Source organism: Triticum urartu, chromosome 5A (genome assembly GCF_056163025.1).
Source record: "Triticum urartu cultivar PI428250 chromosome 5A, HENAU_Tu73, whole genome shotgun sequence".
NCBI classification, from domain to species: Eukaryota; Viridiplantae; Streptophyta; class Magnoliopsida; order Poales; family Poaceae; genus Triticum; species Triticum urartu.
The window spans coordinates 536474442-536500807 of record NC_141877.1 but is presented as its reverse complement, the minus strand read 5'-3'; the positions used below and the strand labels follow the sequence as shown (position 1 = coordinate 536500807).

At 46.6% G+C, this 26366-nt stretch overlaps 1 protein-coding gene and 1 long non-coding RNA gene across 2 annotated transcripts; one reads left to right on the top strand and one right to left on the bottom strand.

Moving 5' to 3' along the window:
• Window positions 1–880: 880 nt before the first annotated feature.
• Window positions 881–1432, bottom strand: LOC147972595 (uncharacterized). Its single transcript, XM_087524399.1, has one exon. It carries the CDS (start codon window positions 1430–1432, stop codon window positions 881–883), a length of 552 nt encoding a protein of 183 aa, XP_087380525.1.
• Window positions 1433–12311: 10879 nt separating this feature from the next.
• Window positions 12312–26127, top strand: LOC147972594 (uncharacterized). The gene is made up of 2 exons (XR_015602607.1): window positions 12312–12918; window positions 25953–26127. It is a non-coding gene; the product is annotated as an uncharacterized LOC147972594 (long non-coding RNA).
• Window positions 26128–26366: the final 239 nt, after the last annotated feature.

Here is a 26366-nt window from a genome sequence, read left to right as displayed (position 1 = left end):
TGGTCCTCGACCTGCAAGATCGAGTGGAGGAAGGCCGCCGCCATGACGAGTACGAAGTGGAGGAAGGCCGCCGCCATCGCCGGAACGAGGAAGGAAGGCAGCGCGAGTCAGGCCTCGGAGGCCAAGAGGCGGCGGACGATCATGTCCCTCGTCTCCCCCGTCCGACGCCATGAAATCGAGGAGGAGAGGAGATGAGATTGGCGCTAGACTGGGCTGTTCGTCTACGTAAGTCCATGGCTATATAAAGATATCTGGGCGCTTCTTTCGTTTGTGTTTGGAACGAAATCCTTGCGCGCGGAATCAAATATCTGGTTTAAGAAAGAAATCTGGGCGCGATAGCAAAATTTAAGGGGGAAATATCGCGCCGAAGGAGGAAGGAGCGCGCGAGGCGGAAACAGCGCGCGGGGCAGAGGAAAATATCGCGCCAAATCAATTAAAGACTAGAAAATAAAGTTCTTTTCACTTTCCAAATTAATTGCAGCGCCGATGGTTAACGTTTTTACATGGAAAATCAGAGCCAATGAAAATTCACCTTGGGCCAAGATATTTGAAAACTTTGCCTTGCGAACTGGGACGGAGGGAGTACTTAATTCTAATCTAGATGTGCTTTAAATTTGAGAAGAAAAGGATGAGAGAAAATATGAGCTGTGTATAAATATGGATGTGGGAACGGGAAAAGGAGCTCACGGACAAGGGTAATGGAGATCTTTGATTAGACTGCTTGTGCTTTTTTTTTTTTGAGACAAGCTTGTGCATATCTACACAAATGAAAAACAAAAAGGCCCAAACAAAATGCGGCAAGGCAACAATAACATGGTGGCCCATCCTGTACGTAATTCTGCTACCTCTTTTTTGCGGGTGAAAAGAGATTTCTCATTACTCACGGAGGCTTCTCAGCCAGAGCCAAGCTTACAATGAGGTCTAATCCCGAGCGCAACCAAACAGCGGTGCGGGGAGTGCTCCTACCATACTTGGCGAGCTCATGACTAACTTTGTTCTGCGAACGACAACAAAGATTAAAAGAGACCTCTCTTCCCTCCGTTGCTACTAGTATCTTAATGTCCTCAACAACGACGCGATGGACCGACCGGTCCTGTCCTCGCGCTGTGATCATGGACATCGCCTTCGCACAATCAAGCTCGACTATAATGGGAGTGTTCGTCCGGTGGAGTGCCAGCTCCAGGCCCTCCCGGCACGCCGCTAACTCTGCCCCGAGCGCATTATCGCATGCTCTTATCTCTCTGCAGGCACTAAAGATGATCTCGCCTTGAGAATCTCGAAGGACCATGCCCCCTCCAGCCGCTCCTGTCGCTGGGATGAAACTCCCATCTGCATTAAGCTTGGTGCTGCCAGGTGTCGGAGCGGCCCACCCGCGCTCCTCCTTGGGAGGCGCATACTGTGTAGTACGCATCAGTGGTGTACTAAGCACCATCTTACCCTTGGCCACATCTCCGTTAGGGTATTGCTTCAGGCCTAAGAGTGAGTTGATATACCCCTGAAGGAAGCGTCGAGATACTTCTGTGGGTGGGGGTTTCTTCTCGTGTGTTATTTCATTCCGCACATGCCAAATCCTCCACATCACCATGAGCACAATCATTCTTGTCACCTCATCCAGCGGCTCTAGGAGTGTGAAGAGCCACTCCGGCCCAACGTTCCGGATGGCTTCAACGCTTGGTATAGACCAATCTAAGGCCACCGCATGCCATAGTTCCTTCGCTAGTGGGCACCTGCAGAACGCATGGAACCCATCCTCTCGTTCCACACCACAAAGGGGACATATATTAGTGAGCTCGAGGTGTCGGGAGAATTTGTTTGCCCAGGTAGCAAGTGAATTTGTAACAACTCTCCAAGCAAACACGCGTACCTTCGGGGGAGCAGGGCACCCCCATATGATCTTCCAGATGGCGCGACGACCATCCGGTGCCCTGCTCGTGGCTGAAGCCGATGGACGCTCGCGCTCGTCCATGGCAAAGCAATAGGCGGATCAAACGGTGAAGATACCGTTCTTCTCCGGAGCCCATGAGATAATGTCCTCGGTGACGCATGACGAAGTGCGGATGCTGGCGATCGCGTCGACATCTGCCGATAGAAAGTGGCGTCGGAGCAGGTCCATACGCCAGGTCCCGTTCAGGCCAAGGAGCTCGGACACCCGCCGAAGCCTGCATGTGCCCTGGAGGGAGATAGGCTGGTGCGACGGCTCCCTCGGTATCCACCGATACCGCCATATACGGATGGACTGGCCATCCCCGACCCGCCAGACGATGGCCTTCTTTAGTAGCTCCAAGCCATACTGTATGGCCTGCCACGTCGGAGAGGCATTTCCTGAGAATACCGTGTCCTCCAATCTTCCATCTGGATAGTACCTAGCTTTCAGCACCTGCGCACATAAACTGTTAGGCTTAGTAAGAAGCCGCCAAGCCTGGTGAGCAAGGAGAGCCTGGTTAAACACTCGGAAATCTCTGAAGCCCAGACCGCCCTTTGTTTTATGAGCTAGGATTTTTGGCCATGCCATCCAATGAGTTTTCCTCTTGCCTTCAGTGGAACCCCACCAAAAGTTCCTCACCATTCTGTTGAGGTCATCGCAAACAGACATCGGCAACTTGAAAACCCCCATAATGTACGTGGGGATGGCTTGGGTAACGGCTTTAATCATAATTTTTTTCCCAGCAAGCGAGAGGGTGTCGCCCCAAGCAATGATTCTCTTCATCAAACGAGACTGCAAATTCTGAAATTTCCCCCTAGACATACGACCTTCTGGTGTGGGGAGTCCAAGATACTTTTCCTCAAAAGTGACTGTTGCAATATGTAAGACAGCACGCACCTTCTCCTGGTCCACAATGGCACAAGAATTACCAAACAATGCGCTACACTTGGCTGGATTAATACACTGTCCTGTAGCTTTTTCATACGTATTCAACACCTCCTGTACTTTCAAAGCTTGCTCCTCTTTAGCCTTGAAGAAGAGCAATGTGTCATCTGCAAACAATAGGTGAGAGACGCCCGGGGCTCTGCGGCAGATTTTTAGTGGAGTGTAATCACCTTTGCTTTCCCCATCCTTCAACAAAGCAGAGAGACCATCAGCCACAAACAGGAATAAAAATGGGGAGAGAGGATCACCTTGCCATAGCCCACGCGACGGTGCGAACGAATCCAAGAGGGTTCCATTAAATTTCACTGTGTATCTCACCGAGGTGACGCATGCCATAATCCAGTCCACCCAACGGCGAGCAAAACCCATCTTTTGCATCATTCGCTCCAAGAAGATCCAATCAACCCTGTCATAAGCTTTAGACAAATCCAACTTATAGGCACAAAAACTCTTCTCCGGGTCCTTCTCTTGCTGTATATAGTGGATGCACTCAAACTCAATTAAGGCATTATCTGTAATCAGACGTCCGGGAACAAATGCACTCTGCTCAGGGGAGATAATATCATCTAGGATAGGGCGCAAGCGATTTACCAAACATTTTGATACCACCTTATAGATCACGTTGCAAAGACTGATAGGCCGAAACTCTGACAGTTTCTCCGGATTATCCACCTTGGGGATGAGAACTATAGCAGTGTCATTCACCCCATTCGGCATCACTCCCGTTCGGAAAAACTCTTTTACACCTGCAATTACTTGGTCCCTCATCACCGCCCAGTTTCTCTGAAAGAAGCAAGCAGGGAACCCGTCTGGTCCTGGCGCCTTCAAGGGGCCAATCTGAAACAAGGCATCCGCAATCTCCTTGTCCGAGAAATCTAGGCAGAGAGCATCATTCATGAGGTCAGTAACACGAGGATTAATGAGATCAATCATAGGGTCCGCACATAGAGAATCATCAGCTGAAAATAAGTTCGCAAAATAAGATGTAACCATGGCCGCCATAGCCTCATGATCCCTATGGATGACACTTGCCGCATCCATTAAGGATTTGATGCGATTTTTTCGGGCGCGCCAAACAGCCTTCCTATGGAAGAACTGCGTGTTTATGTCTCCTTCCTTCAGCCATGCAACCCGTGATCGTTGCATCCATAGCATCTCCTCCCGGTACAAGAGTTCGTTCATCTTGTGAGTTGCTTCTCTGATCTCCTTACGATCTGCATTCATAGACATTAGTTCCTCTAGGCGAGAGCGAGACTTGTTAATTTCCTTGATTACATTACCAAATTTTTTCCTACTCCAATCATGCAACTTTTTCATCAAGTTTCCTAGCCCAGAAGCAATCTCACCAAGGTTGAGCATTGATCCCAATTCAGTCCAAGTGTTCATAATTACCTCCGGAAGCGTGGGATCCCTCTCCCACATAACCTCATACTGCCGACACCTCCTCCCTTGATCCTGCCTTGGCTCCTCTTTCGAGCAACGTAGCAGAATTGGTAGGTGGTCCAAACTAGGAGCCACCAGGTGCTCCACCTTCGCATGTGCGAACAAATCTTGCCAGGAGTTATTTGCCATGGCCCGGTCTAGGCGGACCCTGACATTCGCCTGGCCACCACGCCGATTGTCATATGTATGTGGAAGCCCTGCAAAACCAAGATCACCCAAGCCACATACTTCAAGCACATCACGAAAGTCGATCATCTGACCTGCCGATCTTGGTGTTGCAGAAAAGTGTTCGAAGCCCCACATGGCCTCATTGAAGTCGCCAACCACTGCCCATGGCATGTTGGCTTGTCGGTGCAGATCACGAAGGATGGACCACATGCGATGCCGATCCTCCGTTCGGGGCTCGCCGTAGACACAAGTGAGCCTCCAAGGTGGCTCACCCGTGCCGTTCGTCACGAACGCGTCAATATATCTCTCATTTATTGTTTTTACATCCAGACTCAAGGACTCATGCCAATACAAAGCAAGACCACCACTAAGACCAACACTATCTGAAGCATCAAAACCTCGTAAACCTAACCGAGCACGATACCTACTCATTTTATTCTTAGACTGCCTAGTTTCACAAATGAAACGATACTAGGGGAGTGAGCTTGCACAAGGCTTACAAGATCACGAACTGTCCGGGAGTTCCCTGCCCCCCGGCAGTTCCAACTTAAAATATTCATTGCTCCTGACGGGGCTCCGCCGGCCCCGTCAGTTCGTCGGCGGCCCCTGGGCCGACTGCCTCCTTTTTGGTTGTCACCTCCTGCATGTCATGATCACAAGTCCCTCCAAGCGCATGAGACTGCTGCCCCTCCAGCATCTCACCGGTCTCGTGCTTCTTTAGTGTGCCTGAAATAGCACCAAGCTCCTCCGATCCATCTCTGTCCTGGCCGTCGTGCCCACGGCCCGCCGGCACCAAGTCCGTCGTGCCCGCCGTCATCCCTGTCGTCTTGAGCTGGTCCCAGATCGCCGGCGTCATTAGCCTCGGGTTGACTCGTGTAGCAGCCTCGGATCCCCCGGAAGGAGGCTTCGGGCGAGCAGCATCCACGGAGGGAGCCCCATATGCGCCCCCACCAGCCTCCGGGTTCTCCTTGGTTACCACCGGAATCTTGCCCGAGCTTTGCGAGGCCGCCGACATGCTAGCAGGCGGCAGGTCCGAGGCAGCCGCATGGGTATACTCTGGTGGTTTGCGTTGTGCCCTTGGCAGCTTCGTCAAAACCCTAGATGGGTGTTTGTGAGCGGACGTAGGATACTCCTTGTGTAGATGCCTAGGACACCGGGAGTCCTGTTCAAAGACGGCAGGATCGCAGGGCCCGTCTGACCCGGACGATCGATTGGCGGACGAGGCCGCCGCGGTTTCGACTGCCCGCATGGGAACGGGAGCGGAGGACATGCCACACGCGGCCGGCGCGGCGGCCGGCGGCGGTGGCGGCGGGGCTTTCGCCATCTGATCGCCTCAGGGCCGAGCCAGACCTATCATACGACGTCGCAAAGCGACCATGACCTACTAATAGAGATATTGTAATTCTGCTACCTCGCAAACAACACACCCAGCGACAGAAAAAAAAACGGCCCAAAACCTGGCGTACGTGAGCGCTGCAGGTTAATCACGAATCTTGGAACGTTTGATCGTGTGGTGGAAGAGTTAGGTGTGCAATAATTTTTTATGTAGGACACGGACGCAAGGGACATACCAATCTGGACGGGTGCTTATAGGCGCCGGCGCACCGGCCGAGAGTTTCGGCCAGTCCAGCCTAGGCCATCGGATGTGAGCCATGCAGCCGTTGGATCCAGGTAAAATAAAAAGGACAGATCGCCCCCAGCTTCTTCCTCGGGCAGTCGGCCTGGATCCGCATCTCCCGCTCGGGGAGCACGGCACCGCGCCTCCTGTCCCCTCCGTTGGTCGTCCCCGTCGTAAGTCCCCACCCTTGCCGGTCTTCCTCGTCGCCCGCTGGACCCCGCCCTCGCCGGCCGTCCTCGTCACTGACCCCCCACCCTCCCGGCCTCGTTATCGCCTTGACCCATGCAATAGCTCCACCTGTGGTTGCAGCTCTTGACGACGACGGTTGTAGCTCTGCCGCCCTTGCCATTGATGCTCGATGTAGGAAAATATGTCGGCGACGGACGCGAGTCAATCAACGCCATTTGAATGGATGTAGCAAAAAAATCACAGGTAGTAGCAAAATCAAACTACGGGTGCAACAAAAACGTCGTCGCCGCCTTCGTGAGGTCGCAGCTCCGCCTTACATGGATGTAGCAAAAAACTCCACGGTAGTAGCAAAATCCTGCTATGGTTGCAGCAAAAACATCATTGTCGTCCTCACGAGGTCGCAGCTCTGCCTGATGGTGATGGATATAGCAAAAAGCTTTGCCGGTAGTAGCAAAATCCAACTATGGTTGCAGCTTCTCCTTGTTGTGCAGTGCCATTGAAGCTTTCTATGTCTATGGCTGAAGCTTTTTTCAACAACTGTTGAAGCTTTTCTAGGTGACGGTTGCAACACTTGTATGAGAACGCGGGAGGATCCGGGCATGGCAGCCGTCAAGGGAGCTTGTGGTGGCCCAAACGCAGCCCAGGAGGAGGGGGAGGGGATGAGCGCGCATGAAGACTGTAGGTAGGGGATGGATCTGGCCATGCCGGCCAGCGAGGGAGCGCCTGGCCGCCGGCGATGGAGCTCATGGTGGCCCAGTCGCTTGGGGGGGGGGGGGGGGGAGAAGGGGGAAGGGGGAGGGAGGGAGGGGGAAGGATGCGTGCGTAAGGTTGAAGGTAGAAGATGAAGGCGCTGGAAGGAGGCGGGGCGTGTGAACCGGCCGAAAGTTCGGCCGGCGCACCGCGCCCAAACATTAGCCAATCTGGACCCGGACGGACGATCGTCAATTCTCGGTCAACAGCGCCTACCAGTTGTTCTTTTTGGGGAACACTAGCTTTGCATGCTATAAACCGATCTGAAAATCCAAAGCTCCGCCTCGATGCAGATTTTTTATGTGGCTTGCGGTTTATAGAAGATGTCTCACGGCGAACAACCTGGAGCGTGGGAATTGGCCCTCCAACAGCTCCTGCCTGTTATGCTCATCTCAACCAGAGGATTGCACACACTTGTTTGTGCATTGCCATTTCACACAGCAGCTGTGGCTTCGTTTCGAATCATGGACCGGGGCAGATTTCCAGGGGACGGATGACAGATTCACCTCCACGGAAGATTGGTGGATACAGGCCAGGGCGCCGATGGTGGTTTGACATGGCTGTTTTGATGGGATCAGGGGCGATAGGCCGCGGCGTTCGTGGCGAATCTGAACGGGCAGGTGCTGTTGCATTTTCTTTTCTATGACCATCCCATTAGGTCTACCCAGACTGATCTATGCGGTCAGATTGTTAACTGAATAAGATCTGATGGCCTAAATACATCTAATCAGAGATCATAATTTGTATGTACAATTACTGTTGGCGGACGATACTCTGCGATGGACGAAATTTCCAACACCACGCCCAGGCCGTGAAGGAAAAAAAAAACTGCCTGGCACAATCTGATCCTTCCATCGTCTTCCATTCGACTAGGGGATATTCAAGTCGAGACGGCTCAACTTGTTAGAACTCGTTAAGATCACGAGTAAGCTCGACTCAACTCGTTAACATAACAAGTTTAGATTTAAACTCGGCTCGACTCGTGTATCTCGCGAACTAGCTTGTTATGGACATGAATAACAAAACATACATATTACGTATGCAATTACTTTATAAGAATATATTTATAGACATAGAACTTTCTTCACAAATCACAACAATCAACAATTTACACTAAAGGAACACTTTGTACACTCCATAAATGACAATAATCTACAACAATATCGATACTTATCTCACGTCCCTTCTGATTAACGAGCTTAATAAGCTAAACGAGTAACTCGTTAGCTCGGCTTGTTAAACTCGTTTTGTTAAAGAGCTCAGATTAAAACTCAACTTGACTTGTTAGTAATCGAGTTCAAGTCGAGTCGAGCCGAGTCACGAGCTACTCGTTTAGCTCACGAGTTTCGAGTTAAAATTCCAGCCCTACACGCGACTTTGCAACCCGCCGCCTCCTCACAGGACGCCCTGGCCCGCTGCCTCCCCCACGCGATGGTGGCCAACCTGCGCCCCACCGTCTTGCTGCCTCGGGCTCCTCCACGAGGGCCAATGCGGATCATCTGGATCGTGGTGAAACGGAGAGCGTATCGCTGAGTCCATAGCCTCCTCGCCAGGGTTTCATAAACCGGGTGGCCACCGAGGACTCTTCGGGAGGGGCGGCGGAAGGCAGCTGGCAGGGGACGCGCAAAGACCCGGAAGACATCCGCCCTCACGCGCTCATCGTCTCGCTCGCTCTGCCAGAGGGCTGGTGGTGAGCGTCTCCTTCACGGTCGCCTCCTCGCTGCTCGCCATCACAGGGTCTCTCCCTCATGCTTGGCCCTCAACACGACTGGAATGTTGATGCCTAAAGGTCTATTTTATTTATGAACTTTGGCTAAACAATTGGTTTTGCTGCAGTTCATGTACATTGATTTTTTTACTCATGATTTGCCCTTGTTATTACCATTTGCTAACTTAACCACTTCTCTATCTCTCATGTTGTTTCTGAAGATCTTTTATGTGTCATGCCGACAAGGGTGTTTGATAAGAAATCCAAGCAGGTTGCTGGTGAGATAAATCAAGGTAATCTATATGATGTAGTGAAGGATAAACTACTCTCTCTCATGTTATTTCTGGATATGTTATTTTGCAGTGAATTACTACTGAAGCATTAGTTTAAGACCATTTCTTCGTCATGTAATAAAGGTGAGATTTATTTTGGCCGCGTGATTTTAGTAAACATATCCTGTGAATATTTTCATAGAAAGTTTCCCTCATCTCAAACTGTTTTATTTCTTGTACACAGGAAGTAGATAGAATACGCAAGCTTAAAAGCAGATGTTTGCAAATTTTATGCCAGCTGAGCCTCTTTCATTTTAATGCTTGAGTAGCTTTTGAGTCTTAATGTTGTTCTATTTTCTGAGCTCTTGAACATTTGTCTGCACAAAAAAATATCTATAATACTTGCCTTCTAAGCCCGGTGGTACTTGTATACATCATGTATTCAATCCTACATTGTTGGATGGGCGACATAGATTAGATGCGAAAACGTTAAAATCACAGATTTATTGTCTCCATGTTAAACACTGAAGAAATGGGGGTTGTATCATTTCAGATCAGCATGCAAGAATAGCTATGTTCTCTCTGTTTTTTTCTCACACGACAGAAAAACTGAATACATTTACTTTGTACTTTATATTTCTTAATCACTTACTTACTCACCTATCTTACCTGGATTCAAGAGTATGACTGTTGGTTGTTGTACGCTGAAGGAAGTTGCAGGTCTGATCCAAGCAAGCAAGTTTGTTCTTATATGTTCCTAAGAAAGAATGTGATGACAGAATAAAGTATAGGCAATGCACTGTATTCATATATACAGCTGCATAAATTATTCTGCTTGTACATGATGAGCCATTCTTCTGAGAAACTACTCCTGTAAGCTTTGATTTCTGTCAGTTATCATATTATTTCACATTTTTTTGATGTTCAAAATTTCAGATTATGTGCTGAACTACTGATCCCATTTGATTTTTGATTGTGGTGTTTTTGTATAATAAGGATGGCGTCGTGGTCTGCCGCAAAGGCAGCATGCATTTTTATTTATGCCCCCTTCTAAAGCTTGTGAATTTTTTCCTCTTACAGTGATGTCCTTTATAGCCAAAGTTCAAAAGTAAAACGGACCTCTAAGCGTCAACATTCATAGGAAAGGTGTTTTGTTTAGGCATCAAACTCTGCTTAGAACTACCATCCTATTGTATGTTGTTCTGAATTTCTCTTTGCCTACAAAGGTTGTTGTTATTTGATTAGATTTGAGCTATCATATATTTCTGTAGACAAGGCCAGAATCTCTCGCCTATTAGATCTTCAGTAATTTATGTCTTTTTTCTCTGTTGGTAACTTTATTTGTTCAAAAGAAATACAGGATCCTCATGATACACTCGAAGAAAACCATCAATATGACTTGCCCCCGTATCACAGAAAGTAGATGGTATGTTTTCTTCGATAAAATCAAACTACCTAGTTATACCACCCAAGTTCCTTTTGTGACTTGTTCATGCCAGAGAAAACTCTGAAGTTTATATTTGGTTCGGTTTTTGGTTGTCATTGTATGTTACATTTTGCTAAAAGAATGATTGATTACCCACTGCAGAAAATATAAACAAATGTATATTTGCTTCAACGATGACCTTGGCAAAGGAAGTGCCATGCTTAATTTGGTATTGTTGCATAACATATATTTGTACCCTAAATGATAAGTATCACACGTGTGGCATGAAGTAACACCACCCTGACATATTTTACACTGAAGTTATCATAAAAAAAAGCCAAAAAAATTGAAACTTACCATTCAAACAGAAAGTTGTCATGCTTCACAACTAAAGTTGTCATCGTCTTGTAACTAAACTTATAATCAAAAAATGTCAGGATGAAATTACTTTGTGCCACACATGTGGCAGTTATCAGTGTCCTATTTGTATCTTTGCTTCAATCAAGTTCTTTAAAAGGAAGTGTCCTGCCGAGAACAATTATTGGCAAAGGCTTTGTCAAGTTTTTTTTGCCTTCACTGAATGTTCATGGCACTTGGTCTAGAGTGATATTCCACTAGTGGAGATAGATTCTTACTCCCTCCTTTCCGGTTTATAGGGCTTATCTCAAAATTTTAGTTTTTTCATTTTATAAGGCTCAATTTGATTGTTTCCCATCACATGTTCAGATTCTAAGGTGCATTAAATCATTGCATGTAAGTATTAAAAGAAAATTGACCAATGCATGTATTTTATGCATGCATGCATTGCAATTAATGCATTGATAAACATAATTTTTTGAGGAAAACAAGAGCATTAATTAGGTGCTTTTGCAAACTATAAAAATTATTCCACCACTCACCATCTATCTTTGTTGGTGAGATTTTTGAATTAAGCCCTATAAACTGGAAAGGAGGGAGTATAAAAGAAAAAAAGAACGGGATCTATAAGTCCCGAACGTGCTATGTTTTTGCATCTCGCCCCGAACGCGTCATCCACCGTCTGATTTTCACGCACTAATTTTGATGCAGTATAGTCGCCACGTCACCTGTGTGAGTCGTTCGGGGGAGCGGGCGGTGGACGCGAACTGTTTTTCTCTCGCACTCGACTATAGCTGGCCAAACGGGCCGTGCTAACTGGGCCGGCCCGGTAGCATGCAGGAACGGCACAGCCCAGGCACGGCACGGCCCGAGCTAAACGGGCCAGGCACGGCACGCGGCACGCCATGGGCCATGCCTGGGCCTGGAGGCTGGGCACGCGGGCCGGCACGGCACGGCCCGTTTAACTTTTTTTTGAAATATATAAATAAATATGTTCTATATAAATAGCTAGTACTCTAATATGTTCAATAATTTTGTAGTGCATGCGTACATTTGTAGTGCTCTAATATATTTCTTTCTATTTCTTTTAATTTTTTAGTATTTTTAGAGCATAGCTTGTACTCTTTTACTTCTTTGGGATGAAAGGTTTTAATGAGGCAAGCGCTAATAAAACTCTAGATTTATTCCAGATAATACTCTACATTTTTTGTGCATTTTTCTAAATTTTTTGTAATTTTTTTTGCTGTACAGAAGGGAAAAACGTGCCAGCCGAGGTAAATATGCGCCAGGCGGCCCAGCGTGCGATAACGGGCCGGCGTGCCGGCCCAGATAGGCTGCGTGCCGTGCCTGGGCTGCGAGCTCCCGCCCGTGGGCCGGCACGGCACAGCCCGGCTAATAATCGTGCCGTGGCGGGCCGTGCCGTGCTAGGCACGATTGCCGCGGGCCGGGCCGTGCCAGCCCGTTTGGCCAGGTATACACGACCCAGTCTTATCCATTCATTCTCATCCCTCACCGTCCCCACTCCTTCACTTTCCCCACTCACAACAACCACCGCATTTGATTCCGTCCGACCATAATCGCCGACGAGGGGTGTGTGCCGGCCGACTCTGCTCGTGCGAAGTCGCTGCCACCGACGGGGCGAGGTTCGGCGGCGCCGACAGGAGCGGGGGCTCGAAGTGGTGGGCGCCGTTGATGGGGTGGTCGGGCCAGCCCGACTACAGCGACGGCTAGCCGGTGCCGCAGCAGCAGCCGGAGGAGGAACGTCCTGCAGGTGGTGCGGGGACGAGGGAGTTCAGGGTGCTGAGCTGCAGATGCGGATGATGGAGACAGAGAGCTTCCACGATGCCATACCACTCCGCCATCGCGTCCTGCCTCGCCTCCGCCGCGCCGGACAGCGACGCGAGCATGGAGCCACAGGGGCCTCACCACCTCTCAAGCGGGCGCGGTGTGGCCTCACCACCTCTCACGCGCGGTCCGACGCAAGCGGGTGCGGTGGCCTCACCACCTCTCACGCGTGGTCCGCGCCATGCCGAATCTCACTGTGGCAACGCGCAGGCGCAGCTACATCGATACAGTGCACAAGGCCCCAGCGTTGGATCACTTCCCTGCAGTAACATCGTAATCAACTCATTCGTTTCAGTTTTTCCAGTTCATTTTATTTTGCAAATTGCCATGCTATGATGGATTAGAGGCCCAATGGAATTTTGTGATTACGTCTTACTATAATTCTACTTAATTGTGTCAGTAAATACATGACAACTTAAAGCAAATGTTCTCCATGAAGTGTTGCAATGGCAACTAGTTTAGATGTCACTCTTTTACTGTGTTTTTTGCTCCTGAAAACTTCACATATGTTTGTCATGAATTGTTGCCATGGTAACTAGTTTAGAGGTCAACTTTTTTTGTGTGTTTTCCACCGATGGGAACTTCACATATTTGTGTAGTTAGTTTTTGTATCAACTTGGAGATGACAATTTTCCATTTGAGGAACTATGTGTCCTCATTTCATCAATGAGGTGATGCTCATGTATGTGCCAAATTCACTATAATTCTAGTCAAGGCATGTGATGCTAACTTGACCCAAATTTAGTCATAATTTGTATGTGCCATGACGTCGACCCACAGTAATTGGGTCAAATTCACTGTGGCGCTCAATGGGACCAAACTTATATGTGAATTTCATTTTTTTCCACTTTCAAATAATGCAATGTGATGCTAAGTTGACCCAAATTTGATGCATTTGTGCACATAGTTCATGGCAAACTAGTTCAGAACTAGTCCAGTGTGTTCTGTTTATAGTAAAACTTCATAGCCCATGGAAAAATTTAGTTTGTACTCCATGCTAAATTAACTCTACAGCCCCACGGCAGATTTTTTTGTCTTGCAACCATGATATGTATAGTTTATAAATCATGGCAAATTGAACATGCATTTGCCATGGCAATTTTTTTAATCATTTTTTTGTATTATTTCACATTCATGGCAAAATCCTTTTATAATGCATGGAATTTTTGATAAAAATTCCATGGGAAATTTGAATATGCATTTTGCCATGGCAATTTTGATCTTTTGTTTGTGTTTTTCACTTACACGGCAATTTTTATTGCGTAAAAGGCGGCAACTTTGGTAAATATACCATGGCAAATTTGAATGCATTTTGCCATGGCAGTTTTGATCATTTGTTTGTGTTTTTCACATACACGGCAATTTTTATTACGCAAAAGATGGAAACTTTGGTAAATATACCATGGCAAATTTGAATGCATTTTGCCATGGCAGTTTTGATCATTTGTTTGTGTTTTTCACATACACGACAATTTATTAGGAAATGATGGAAACTTTATTTTTGATGGGTGGAAAAGATGGCAACTTTGGTAAAATCTACGATGGCAAATTTGAATACAATTTGCCAGGGCAATTTTGATCATTTGTTTGTGTTTTTCTCATACACGGCAATTTTATTACGCAAAAGATGGCAACGTTGGTAAATATACCATGGCAAATTTGAATGCATTTTGCCATGGCAATTTTGATCATTTGTTTGTGTTTTTCACATACACGACAATTTATTAGGAAATGATGGAAACTTTATTTTTGATGGGTGGAAAAGATGGCAACTTTGGTAAATCTATGATGGCAAATTTGAATACAATTTGCCAGGGCAATTTTGATCATTTGTTTGTGTTTTTCTCATACACGGCAATTTTATTACGCAAAAGATGGCAACGTTGGTAAATATACCATGGCAAATTTGAATGCATTTTGCCATGGCAATTTTGATCATTTGTTTGTGTTTTTAACATACACAACAATTTTATTATGAAAAAAGATGGTAACTTTTTTTGACGGGTGCAAAAGATGGCAGCTTTGGTAAATATACCATGTTAAATTCGAATGCATTTTGCCATGTCAATTTTGATCATTTGTTTGTGTTTTTCACATACACAATAAGTTTATTACGCAAAAGGTGGCAACTTTGGTAAACATACCATGACAAATTTGAATGCAGTTTGCCATGGCAATTTTTGATCATTTGTTTGTGTTTTTCACATACACGACAATTTAAAAAATACCATGGCAAATTTTCTTATACAAAGCATGCCAATTATGACTAAAACGCCATGGCAATTTTGAATATTCATATGCCATGGCATTTTGTTTTCATAATTTGTGATTTTTTACATAGATGGCAAATTTATCATAAAAAACATGGCAATTTTAATTTATGTATGACGGCAAATTTTACATTTTTAGATCAATGCAAATTTTGCTATGCAATATGGTATATTTTACTTCTATAGCCATGGCAAATTTTACTCTATTTTTGCCATGGCAAAATTTGGACTATTGCTCCATGGTAAAATTGCTTTTTTCACATGGCAAATTTTACTTTTTCTTTCCATGGCTAATTTTCCATGCCAAGTCTTGCATAGAGCATGCCAACTTAATTGCATGGAGTACACATCCATGTATGAATATATTCATGTCAAATTAATTATGTATAGCACTCTAGTTTATGAGTCATGGCATTTTTATTTAATATATGAATACATTCATGGCAATTTTTGATTTTTTAGTACTTAAAAACAATGTTTTTGGCATGATGTTTTTTTCATGGCAAATTCTGACACTATACAGATTTTGCTATGTTGCAACATTGATGATTTTTACATCTTGAACATAGAAATGTAGCAGACTACCTTTTGTTTGTGTGTTACAGATTCTGGAGTTCTGTCTTTTTTAACAATTAAGGGTATTTTTGTGAGCTTTTGCCGTAACAGGCCCATTTTTTGCTGCCCCGTGCATCTTGTTTTATATTTTTTGGGGCCAATTCATATTCCTTTTTCTAGGCTTCGTGGGCTTTGCATTAGCAACAAGGTTTTCACTCGCGACAATACTCGATCGGTTCGGGCTGGGACATTTTCAGATCGAACAAAATCGTTCGATCGATCCCCCACTTCCTGCCGAACGATTCGTTCGGGCTGGGACATCCCAACACCGAACGTTCGGCACATATCGACGTCCAAAAAGAAAGGAATTGCACGAGACACTGCTAGTGCTGTCGTGCCTGGCCAAATGATGCAGAAGTGGTTGATTAATGGGACGCGTTAATTAAGTGCTTCACTCTCCAAAGCGGCGCAGAAGACACAGCGTCACATCGCAGTAACTGCTGGCTCCCCGAGCGCGCCCCATCGTGTCCCCGCATCCATTTATATTCTGCTCCTCCACACCACGAGAGCAGACGTCATAACCCACAAACTCGTATCACCGGCGACCATGGCCATGGCGGCGGACTGGTCATCCCTCCCATCCAACTTCGTCCGCGCCGTCGCCGACGTCTTCCTCGCCACCACCGACCTCGACTACTACATGGCACTCCGGAGCGTGTGCCACGGCTGGCGAGCCGCAACCGCCGACCCGCACGGCACCGACCCCCGCTTTCACCCCCGCCGGTGGATCATGCTCGAGGAGACCCGGCCAAACGTCGACCAAGACTCCCGCCTCTTCCTCAACCTCGACACCGGGCGTTTCCTGCGGAAACGCCTCTCCGTGCTACGCAGCTACACATACCTCGCCACGGCCAGTGGCCTGCTCGTCCTGGAGGAACCTGATATGTGCAGGCTCTGCGTCCTCAACCCCTTCACGGGCACCCTCTTCCGTTTCCGAGTGCCACCGGTGCATCCCTTCGACAGAAGCGTGGTCGTCGCCGGCTCGTCGCCCATGGTGCTCTTCAGCTTCTACAACTTCCATCACCTAGCATGGGCCGACCAGAACTGTGTTTTCTTTCCGCCGCTGGTCAAGCCCACGCCGGCACTTCGCGGGTTCACTGCCGTGGTGGCCTTCGAGAGCCGCGTATACGCTGCCCACTCCAGCGGCTCGGTTGCGCTAGTCGAGCTCTCCCGGCGGCACAACAAGCCTCAGATCACCGTCATCGTCCCCAGCAGTAACTGGCAAGCCACGCCCACTTTACTCGTGGACAACGCCGGCGAGCTGCTGCTGCTGCGCATTCCGGTTTACTCCCGCATGGAGGTCTTCAGGGTGGACCTCGTGAGGAAAACGCTGGTGCCCGTCAACAGCATCGGAAACCGTGCCCTCTTCCTCGGCCTCCGGTGCTCCCTCTCTGTTGACGCCGACTGCCTCCCTGCCGTCGACGCCAATTTCATCTACTACGGCGAGGGTCTGATGTGTGAAGCGGGGGTTTGCGCGCATCGCCTCGGGGACGACCGAAGTTTTATTGAGAGATGGGAAGATGAGAGGATTATCCCGCACACGGGAGACATGTGGAAACCTATCGACCCAAGAGCATCGCGCCCCAAGAGCCTCGCACATGTCCTTGTGTCCTACTGCATGGGCAAGCGCTAGTTTTGTGTACGCAACACAAATGCTAGACAAGTGCTCCTTTGATGATTTTCACTATTATTTTGCTTAATGAATTTCTGTGATGTTCTCGGGAAAGATTTGTTTACTGAATATGGCTAATCCATTTCCCTTCGTCGAGTGGGGTTGAGATTTGAGGTGACCATGGTTGCTGTGAAATCGATCGCATCCATTTGGGCAAGTCACGCCCAAACGTACAGTGGTGCAGTAGGTAGCCAATACCCTCTGATCTCAAGTATATATAAAGAGAGGCTAACTTCTGACCAGCGAGTGGAGCGAGGCCTACATCCCCCCCCCCCCCCCCCCCCCCCCCCTGCACGCGCGCGCGTACGGATCAGTATTGACCTAGGTCACCTGTGTCCTATATGCTCTATTTTAAGTCGACTATGATATTTGAAACCCACAGAGATCATGAACCAAAATTTTGATTCATGGAGCGTTGGTATATTTGAGTTCCTTGTGGGACGAGATCTTTCAAACAAGACCAGCCGCAACTATATTTCAGTGAATTTGAAGCATGATAAAACTATAAAACTCTGATTCTTAGACTTGCTTCACGTCAAGCTAGTTGGATATCATGTTTCGTAGTGTATCGTGATGTTCTATATTTTGTTTAGCGTGCATGTTAATGTTTCATTGTGTCATCGTGCTACCTTGTTTTTTCCTTTTTTTTCGATGTGCACTAGAACATGGTAGTGTTTTTGTGTGCTTCAAACTATTCTGCATTCATGAAACAAGTCCTTTTAAACAAGACCAATCATGAATATATTTTGACAAGATTTAAAATTAGGATTTTAAAATACGGTAAAACTTTATGATACTATAGAAACTTTATGAAACTATACACATGATTCACCATTGTGTTACACTACTCTAAAAACTTGTTTCATCTAAATTCAACAATTTCATATGAAAAGCAGAATCAATATTGTTTCACTGAGCTTAAAAAACAATCATATCATTTCACTAGGGTTCGCCTTGTTCGATAGTGTATCATAATGTTACATTATGTTTCAGCGTGCATCAAATTGATTCTGAGGAATCTCAGAGTTTGTAAATGACAATAGGTTTTATTGTAACAAAAGTTTAAATTTCACTGTAGTCTATTATGGTCCAGAGTAAATTTATTGTGTCAGCATGTGTCAGTGTGCTTTGAGCGATTTCATGCAAGTACGAAAAGTACGTAGATAACAACAGATTATACCCTGTTTCATTTGGGGTCGTTGTGTTCTAGAGTGTAACATTGTGCTCGGGGCGTAAAACTAGTTCAAGAAAATATCATGGTTTCGTATAGTTCCATAGTGTTTCACCGTGTTTCAAAATTCACATTTTGAAACTTGTTGAAATATATTTAAGGGTGGTCTTGTTTTAAAAGTTCTCGCCACCAGGAATAGAAATATACAGATGATCTGAGAGTCCGCCGCCTCCCTTATGGTTGTCTTGTCCAGCATGTTGATGCAGACCTTCTAGAGAGGCCCACTGGCAAGTTAAGGGTCCAAGGTCGTGGCCTTCTGGGCCCTGAGGTCGGCCTAGTGGCCCAACTTGCCTTTAGGCAATGTACCTACGGTATGTGATAATGTCGTTAGCCCTAGACCTTGTCAAGGCTCGGCTACATCTAGGTTGAAGCGAAACTTTCCACGCCGAGTGCTTGGCTACATGTGCCAGACTTTTTCCCTCTCGTTAGGGTTTTGCTTCTCCCGGGGCGACTCGTTTCGCCGCCTTCGAGACAGTCTTCCCCTACCTTCGCAATGCCTACCCTGATCCGTGCTCTCGTACCAGAGATACTGGGACGGTGGAGGGTTAGGGTTTCACCAAGAAGGTCCGATCATTTTTATCGGGCTAGGGATCAGGATGTCATCGAACGAGGCTTCGGGATCTGCGACGGCGGGTCAAGCGGAGACCGAGGACGTGGAAAAGATGATGAAGGAGCTGGGATTGACAGAGGAAGATCTGGATGATGTGGTTTTTGGCGAGAAGGAGGTTCCACCGGAGGCCGCTAGATGGGTTGCCCTTCTTAGAGTTCACTCAAGCAAAACCTATAGCCAATTTTGGTTCTTTAAGAACATGCGGGCGACATGGGATCTCGCGCAGGAAGTGAAATTCAAGCCATTGGAGGACAACCTATACACCGCCCAATTCTCTTCCTTAGGAGATTGGGAAAGAGTCACCTAGGATGGCCGTTGGCACTTCAGAGGGGATGCGGTGATCGTCAAGCCATATGATGGACTTGTAAAACCCTCAACAGTTTAGCTTGACACTATAGAAATATGGGCTCAGATCCATGATGTTCCAGATCTGTTTGCACATCTAGTGCCGGCCCTTGCGGCAAAGGTTGGAGAGGTTCTCTTTGCTGAACCACCATCGTAGGATTTTGCAGGAAATTTTTATCGTGTCTGGATAAGAATCAATGTTATGGAGCCCTTAAAGAATGCACTATCAATGATACGCGTTGGGAAGCGCCAGATCTACCGGGTCAAGTACGAGAAGTTGCCCGATTGGTGTGCAGTTTGTGGTATGCTGGGTCATCTTTTCAAGGAACACGGGAATGGAATTCGTCCACCGTCAGCACTGATCTTCAAGGACCTGTGAGCATCTTGGACGATGAGGACCGGGCAAGGACCTGGCAACGGGCGTGGCCGAAGAGGCGGACGCAGAGGAGGACGCGGTGGGGGTCGCGTAAGGGAAGTGCAAGAAAGCTCGCATTATGAAGGCTATGGAGATGATACGGAGCATGGAGAATATTTTGACTCTCATATGCAAGATGCTGAGAATAATAGGAAGAGAGCTTCGGAACTGGCTGCAAGGTCTGTGCTACCAGCAAAAGAATCAGTTAGTTCATAGCGGGTCAACCCATTGGCTCTACCTCCTCCTGAGGTTCCTCCTAGCCTGAGTGGTAAACAGGACCCAAAGAGGGCGAAGGTGATACTAGAAGCAGAGAAGAACACCCGGCAAAAAACAGCATGCAAGCAAGAGGAGATCTAAAGTTGGCAGGCCCGAATGACGGGCGCCGCCGAGCCAAATGAGTGCCTTTTGTTGGAATTGTCGTGGTGTGAGCAAAGCCGCAGCAGTTCGAGGGCTTCACGATTTTGCGAAGAAAATTTTCCCTACCCTACTATGCATAGTTGAAACACAGATAGATGGGGATAGGGTAGAAGCTTTAGTTGGTACTTTGGGTTTTGATAATTCTTATGTTGTTAGTAGTCAAGGTCGGAGTGGTGGTGTTGGTCTTTTTTGGAATAATTCAATAAAAGTGGAGATTCTCGGTTACTCTGTTTATCATCTTGATGTATCAGTTGAGGAAAATAACAATGAAAAATGGAGGCTGACATGTGTATATGGTGAGTCACAAACACACTTGAGGCATCAAACATGGACAGTTTTGAAGAACATTACCACCTTGAGCTCGCTCCCATGGTTGTGCATGGGTGATTTCAACGAAGTGCTACGCCCGGAAGAGCATGAGGGGGTGGGACAGCGCAGCAACGCTCAAATTCAGGCCTTTCGAGACACCACATACCTCTGCATGTTGCTAGACTCGGGGTTCAGGGGCAATTTTTGGACTTTTGAGAAGAAGGTTTCAGGTGGCAGTTATACAAGATGCAGACTAGATAGAGCATTGGTTAATGCTGGATGGAGATGCAGACTAGATAGATCATTGGTTAATGGTGAATGGATGGCCAAGTTTCCAGCGGCATCTATTTCAAATCTCTCGGGTTCTACCTCGGACCACTCGCCTTTGTTAATTTGACTTTGCATGTTCAGAGGGGTGCACGCACAATGACCTTTCAAATACGAACTAATGTGGGAATCGCATGAAGGTTTTCGGGACCAACTCACTACTAGTTGGGGAGCTGGACCACCGTGTCTATCAGTAGAAGAGATGCGACAAAAATGAAACAGCTTATCAAAGGGGCTGAACAGATGGAGTAGGGATACCTTTGGCAGTGTTCGAAAAGAAATAAAGCACCTGAAGAGTGTTTTAGAAGAGCTCAGGAGTGACCCGGCGAGGACAGCGCCGACTCATGTGGAATTAAAGGTAAATGAACTTTTAATTGAGATGTACCACCAAGAGGGAATCATGTGGCATCAAAGGGCTAGAATTGAATGGATGTCGGTGGGTGACAAGAACACCAAATTCTTTCATCTTCGGGCTAGTTTATGAAGGAAGAAAAACATGATAAAGGCTCTACAGAACTCCCTTGGTGCGGTTATAGCAGACCCTGCAGAGTTGATGGCTATGGCCAATGATTTTTATCAAACACATATCAAAGGGCATATAGGATATGGGGGCTGGTTTACAGCATGTACCCCGGAAGGTAACTGATGAAATGAACACAGCTCTGTGTGCGCCATACAATAAGGATGAAGTGAAAAATGCATTGTTCCAGATGTTCCTAACAAAAGCGCCGGACCCTGACGGTTTTCCGGCTCATTTTTATCAGCGCCATTGGGACATTTGTGGAGATGAAGTCACAAGTATTGTTCTGAGGATAGTACGAGGGGAAGAAAGCTCGTAGTGCGTCAATGACACAGTTTTGGTACTGATCCCCAAGGTCACAAACCCAATAGTATTATCCCAGTTTCGACCAATAAGTCTATGCAATTTTTTATACAAGATAGCCTCAAAGGTGATAGCAAACAGATTGAAACTTATTTTACCTGACATATAATTTTGGAGGAGCAGTCAACTTTTGTTCCAGGAAGGTTGATAACTGACAACATCATATGCGCCTATGAATGTCTACATTTCACGAAGAGGTCCAGGTCAAAAGCTAACTCATTTTGCGCATTGAAGCTCGACATGATGAAGGCTTATGATAGGTTGGAGTGGTCATATTTGAGAGCTATCACGGCAAAGCTTTGTTTTGTAGGTCAATGGATAAATACTGTGACGGGCATAGTTTCATCGGTAACTTTCTCGGTGCTTTTCAATGGTGAGAAACTTGAATCTTTCAGACCAACGAGAGGTATTCTACAGGGAGACCCAATCCCCCTACTTATTCTTGATTGCGGCAGAGGGCCTTTCGTACCTCCTCAAATCTAGTTCTCAGTCATCGTTTGTAGGCATCAAGGTGGCCCTGACGGCGCCCGCTGTTAACCACCTTCTGTTTGCAGATGACAACCTGTTGCTTTTCAAGGCGAGTGTAGAGGGGTCTGAAGTGGTGTCAAACCTACTTGATACTTACTGTGGTGCATCCGGGAAAAAGATAAATCATGAAAAGTCCTCGATATTCTTTAGCAAGGGGTGTCCCGAAACTCTGAGAGAGGCGGTCAAGAATACCTTGCAGGTCCACAGTGAATCATTGAGTGAACGGTATTTAGGCATGCCTATAGATGTTGGTTGATACGTCTCCAACGTATTTATAATTTTTGATTGTTCCATGCTATATTATATTCTGTTTTGGACATTATTGGGCTTTATTATACACTTTTATATTATTTTTGGGACTAACCTATTAACCGGAGGCCCAGCCCAGAATTGCTATTTTTTGCCTATTTTAGGGTTTCGCAGAAAAAGAGTATCAAACTGAGTCCAAACGGAATGAAACCTTCGGGAACGTGATTTTCGGAACGAACATGATCCAGAGGACTTGGACCCTATGTCAAGACATCAACCAGGAGGCCACGAGGTATGGGGGCGCGCCTACCCCCCTGGGCGCGCCCTCCACCCTCGTGGGCCCCCTGTTGCTCCACTGACGTACTCCTTCCTCCTATATATACCTACGTACCCCCGAACTACCAGATGCGGAGCCAAAACCCTAATTCCACTGCCGTAACTTTCTGTATCCACGAGATCCCATCTTGGGGCCTATTCCGGAGCTCTGCCGGAGGGGGCATCGATCACGGAGGGCTTCTACATCAACACCATAGCCCCTCCGATGAAGTGTGAGTAGTTTACCTCAGACCTACGGGTCCATAGTTATTAGCTAGATGTCTTCTTCTCTCTTTTTGGATCTCAATACAAAGTTCTCTCCCTCTCTTCTGGAGATCTATTCAATGTAATCTTCTTTTGCGGTGTGTTTGTTGAGACCGATGAATTGTGGGTTTATGATCAAGTTTATCTATGAACAATATTTGAATCTTCTTTGAATTCTTATATGTATGATTGATTATCTTTGCAAGTCTCTTCGAATTATCAGTTTGGTTTGGCCTACTAGATTGATCTTTCTTGCAATGGGAGAAGTGCTTAGCTTTGGGTTCAATCTTGCAGTGTCCTTTCCCAGTGACAGTAGGGGCAGCAAGGCACGTATTGTATTATTGCCATTGAGGATAACAAGATGGGGTTTATATCATATTGCATGAGTTTATCCCTCTACATCATGTCATCTTGCTTAAAGCGTTACTCTGTTCTTATGAACTTAATACTCTAGATGCATGCTGGATAGCGGTCGATGTGTGGAGTAATGTAGTAGATGCAGGAAGGAGTCGGTCTACTTGTCTCAGCACTACTAGGAAAAGGGCTAAAGATAGGATTGACACTAATGGCGCACCAGAGAAGTGGTGCGCCACTACTATATACTAATGGCGCACCTGGTGGAGATAGGCCATTAGTGTGGAATACACTAATGGCGCACCAGGCAGAAGGTGCGCCACTAGTAAAACAATTTTTTTTTTCATTTTTTCAAACATTCTAATGGAGCATCTGGGCAAAGTGCGCCATTAGTAGTTAGAAATACTAATGGCGCACTGGCGACAGAGTGCGCCAGTAATTTTTTTTTTACTTTTTGGCAAAAAAACTTTCTAATGGCGCACCGCCGCTCGGTGCGCCATTAGTACGCTTCCCCCCACTCAACCTATTCCCCTCCCTCCCTTCCTCCCCACTCAGTACGCCCCCTCCGCCCCAACCGTACGCCGCCGCCGCGCCTGCACGCCCCCTCCGTCCCCTCCGTCCCCTACCGCCGCCGCCCCGACCCCCGCCCCCGCGCCCCCTCCGTCCCCTCCGTCCCCTGGCGCCACCGCCCCGACCCCCGCCCCCGCGCCCCCACGCCCCCTCCGTCCCCTGCCGCCGCCGCCCCGACCCCCGACCCCCGCGCCCCCACGCCCCCTTCGTCCACTCCGTCCCCTGCCGTCCCCTGCCGCCGCTGCCCCGTCCCCACCGATCTCCGTCCGTCGACCATGGGAGCCGGCCAGGACCTGGAGGCCGGCGCCGGCGACGGCGGCGAGAAGAAGATGGCCCACTCCTCCTCCTCCGGCCCGCTCCCGCCGTCGGAGCCGCCGCACGTGCGGGGCCAGGACCCCGTCCACCCCCCTGCCCCCCACCCCGACGTCCGCTACTAGGCCGCCCCAGGTACAGTTCCATTTCTGGTTTCTTAGAGAGCATCTAAGTGAGGTGGCCAGCAAAGTTTGGAATGCATTTCATTTTGATACAACTAAGTTAGATAAGTGGCAAAATAGAGTTAGAGTAGTGAGAAAAAAGTTGAAAGGCTGGAACATTTACTATGAAAGTTTTTATAGAAAACAGAAGAAAATTTTGGAAACTGCTATCGATGATATAGACAAAGAGAGTGAAATTATGCTTTATCTGTAGACAAGTATAACACTAGAAAAGTTCTAGATGTGCAGTAACAACATATTAGAAAGGAGGAGCTCTTTGGTCCAGAGGCTAGTGTTATTAATGTCTCTTTAGATGTTCCTTCACAATGTGTGCTTGATGATACAGATAAGCAGTTGCTGATCAAACCTTTTACAGTTGAGGAAGTAAAACATGATGTTTTCCAGATGAAACATAATAAATCCCCAGGTCCTGATGGGTTTCCCAGAGTTTTTCCAGCATTTCTGGGACTTGAGTTGTGATGATTTGATGCCTCAGTTTCATGATTGTTTTAATGGAAAGTTGGATGTAGGAAGGCTTAACTATGGCATTATTACTTTGTTGCCTAAAGGGAATGATGATCCAAAGATATAGGCCTATATGTTTGCTAAATGTTCCTTTTATGACTTCTACTGTGGTCAAAGCAGAGCCATTGTTGTAGCTGATAAGATTATATCCCCTGTGCAGATGGCTTTTGTGAGAAATATGTTTATTTTAGATGGTGTGCTATTGTTGCATGAGATAATTCATGAGATTAGAGTTAAGAAAAGAAGTGCTGTTAATTTCAAGCTTGATTTTAAGAAAGGACAAAATTAACTAGGATTTTTAGAAAAGGTGATGGTTATGAAAGGGTTCCCAATTAAATTTGGAAAGTGGGTTATGACTTATGAGTACTGTTAATGATGGTAAGGTGGCTTTTCTAGCTCATTACATGTATTGTTTGTAGCTACAAATAATTATGCATAGTGATACCTTTTATCGAGTCCTTTTTGCTCAAGCTTTTAGTTCTTTCTGCAATACAGTTGTATTACATCTTTTACTAGTGAGTAAATTCGCTTCATAAAATTAAAGTGATCATCAATAAGCTGTGCCTCAGTGCTGTTTAGTTGTGAGTGTGAAGTAAAATAAATAAATCATGTTTCTCTAGGTATATTCCAAACATCAAAGTTGAAATAACTTTGATTTCCTAGATATAGATAGTTAGGCACACAAGTTTGCTGGTAAATCTATATGTCTGCCAGATCATGATTTCTTATTATATACAAGGTGTTATTTTAGCTATGAACAACGATATGATTACAAGTCCATTGCCATACCACATTCACAGTTTGGAATGTATCTCTCTGCTATCTTATCATACCACATTCACATCTGTCTTAATACCTTGCCTTGCCTTGTTCGGTTGTAAGGATACTAATTGGTCTCTTCCACCTCCACCGCCTCGCCGCTCTTGGCGCATCAGGCTGAGGAAGGAGAAGGAGAAGAACAATGCATGAGAACTGAACTTTTGTGAAACTTTTGTGAATTAATGGATAACGGTGTTTGATGAACAATGTGAAACTTTTGTAATATGTAACGATGGAACTATGTGTTGGCTATGTATGTATATATGATGGAACTTGTGTGTTGGCTACGTATGTATATATGATGGAACTTGTGTGTTGGCTATGATTGTTATATGGATGCTTGTTGTATATATATGTGTTGGATATCTCATAGGTGAAATAGTGACCTGAGATTAAGAAAAAAATTTAAAAAAATTGTTACTAATGGCGCATTACCGTGTGGTGCGCCATTAGTATATCAGACACTAGTGGCGCACCGTGGGCAAAACTAATGGCGCACTGCCTGGTACGCCATTAGTATACCAGATACT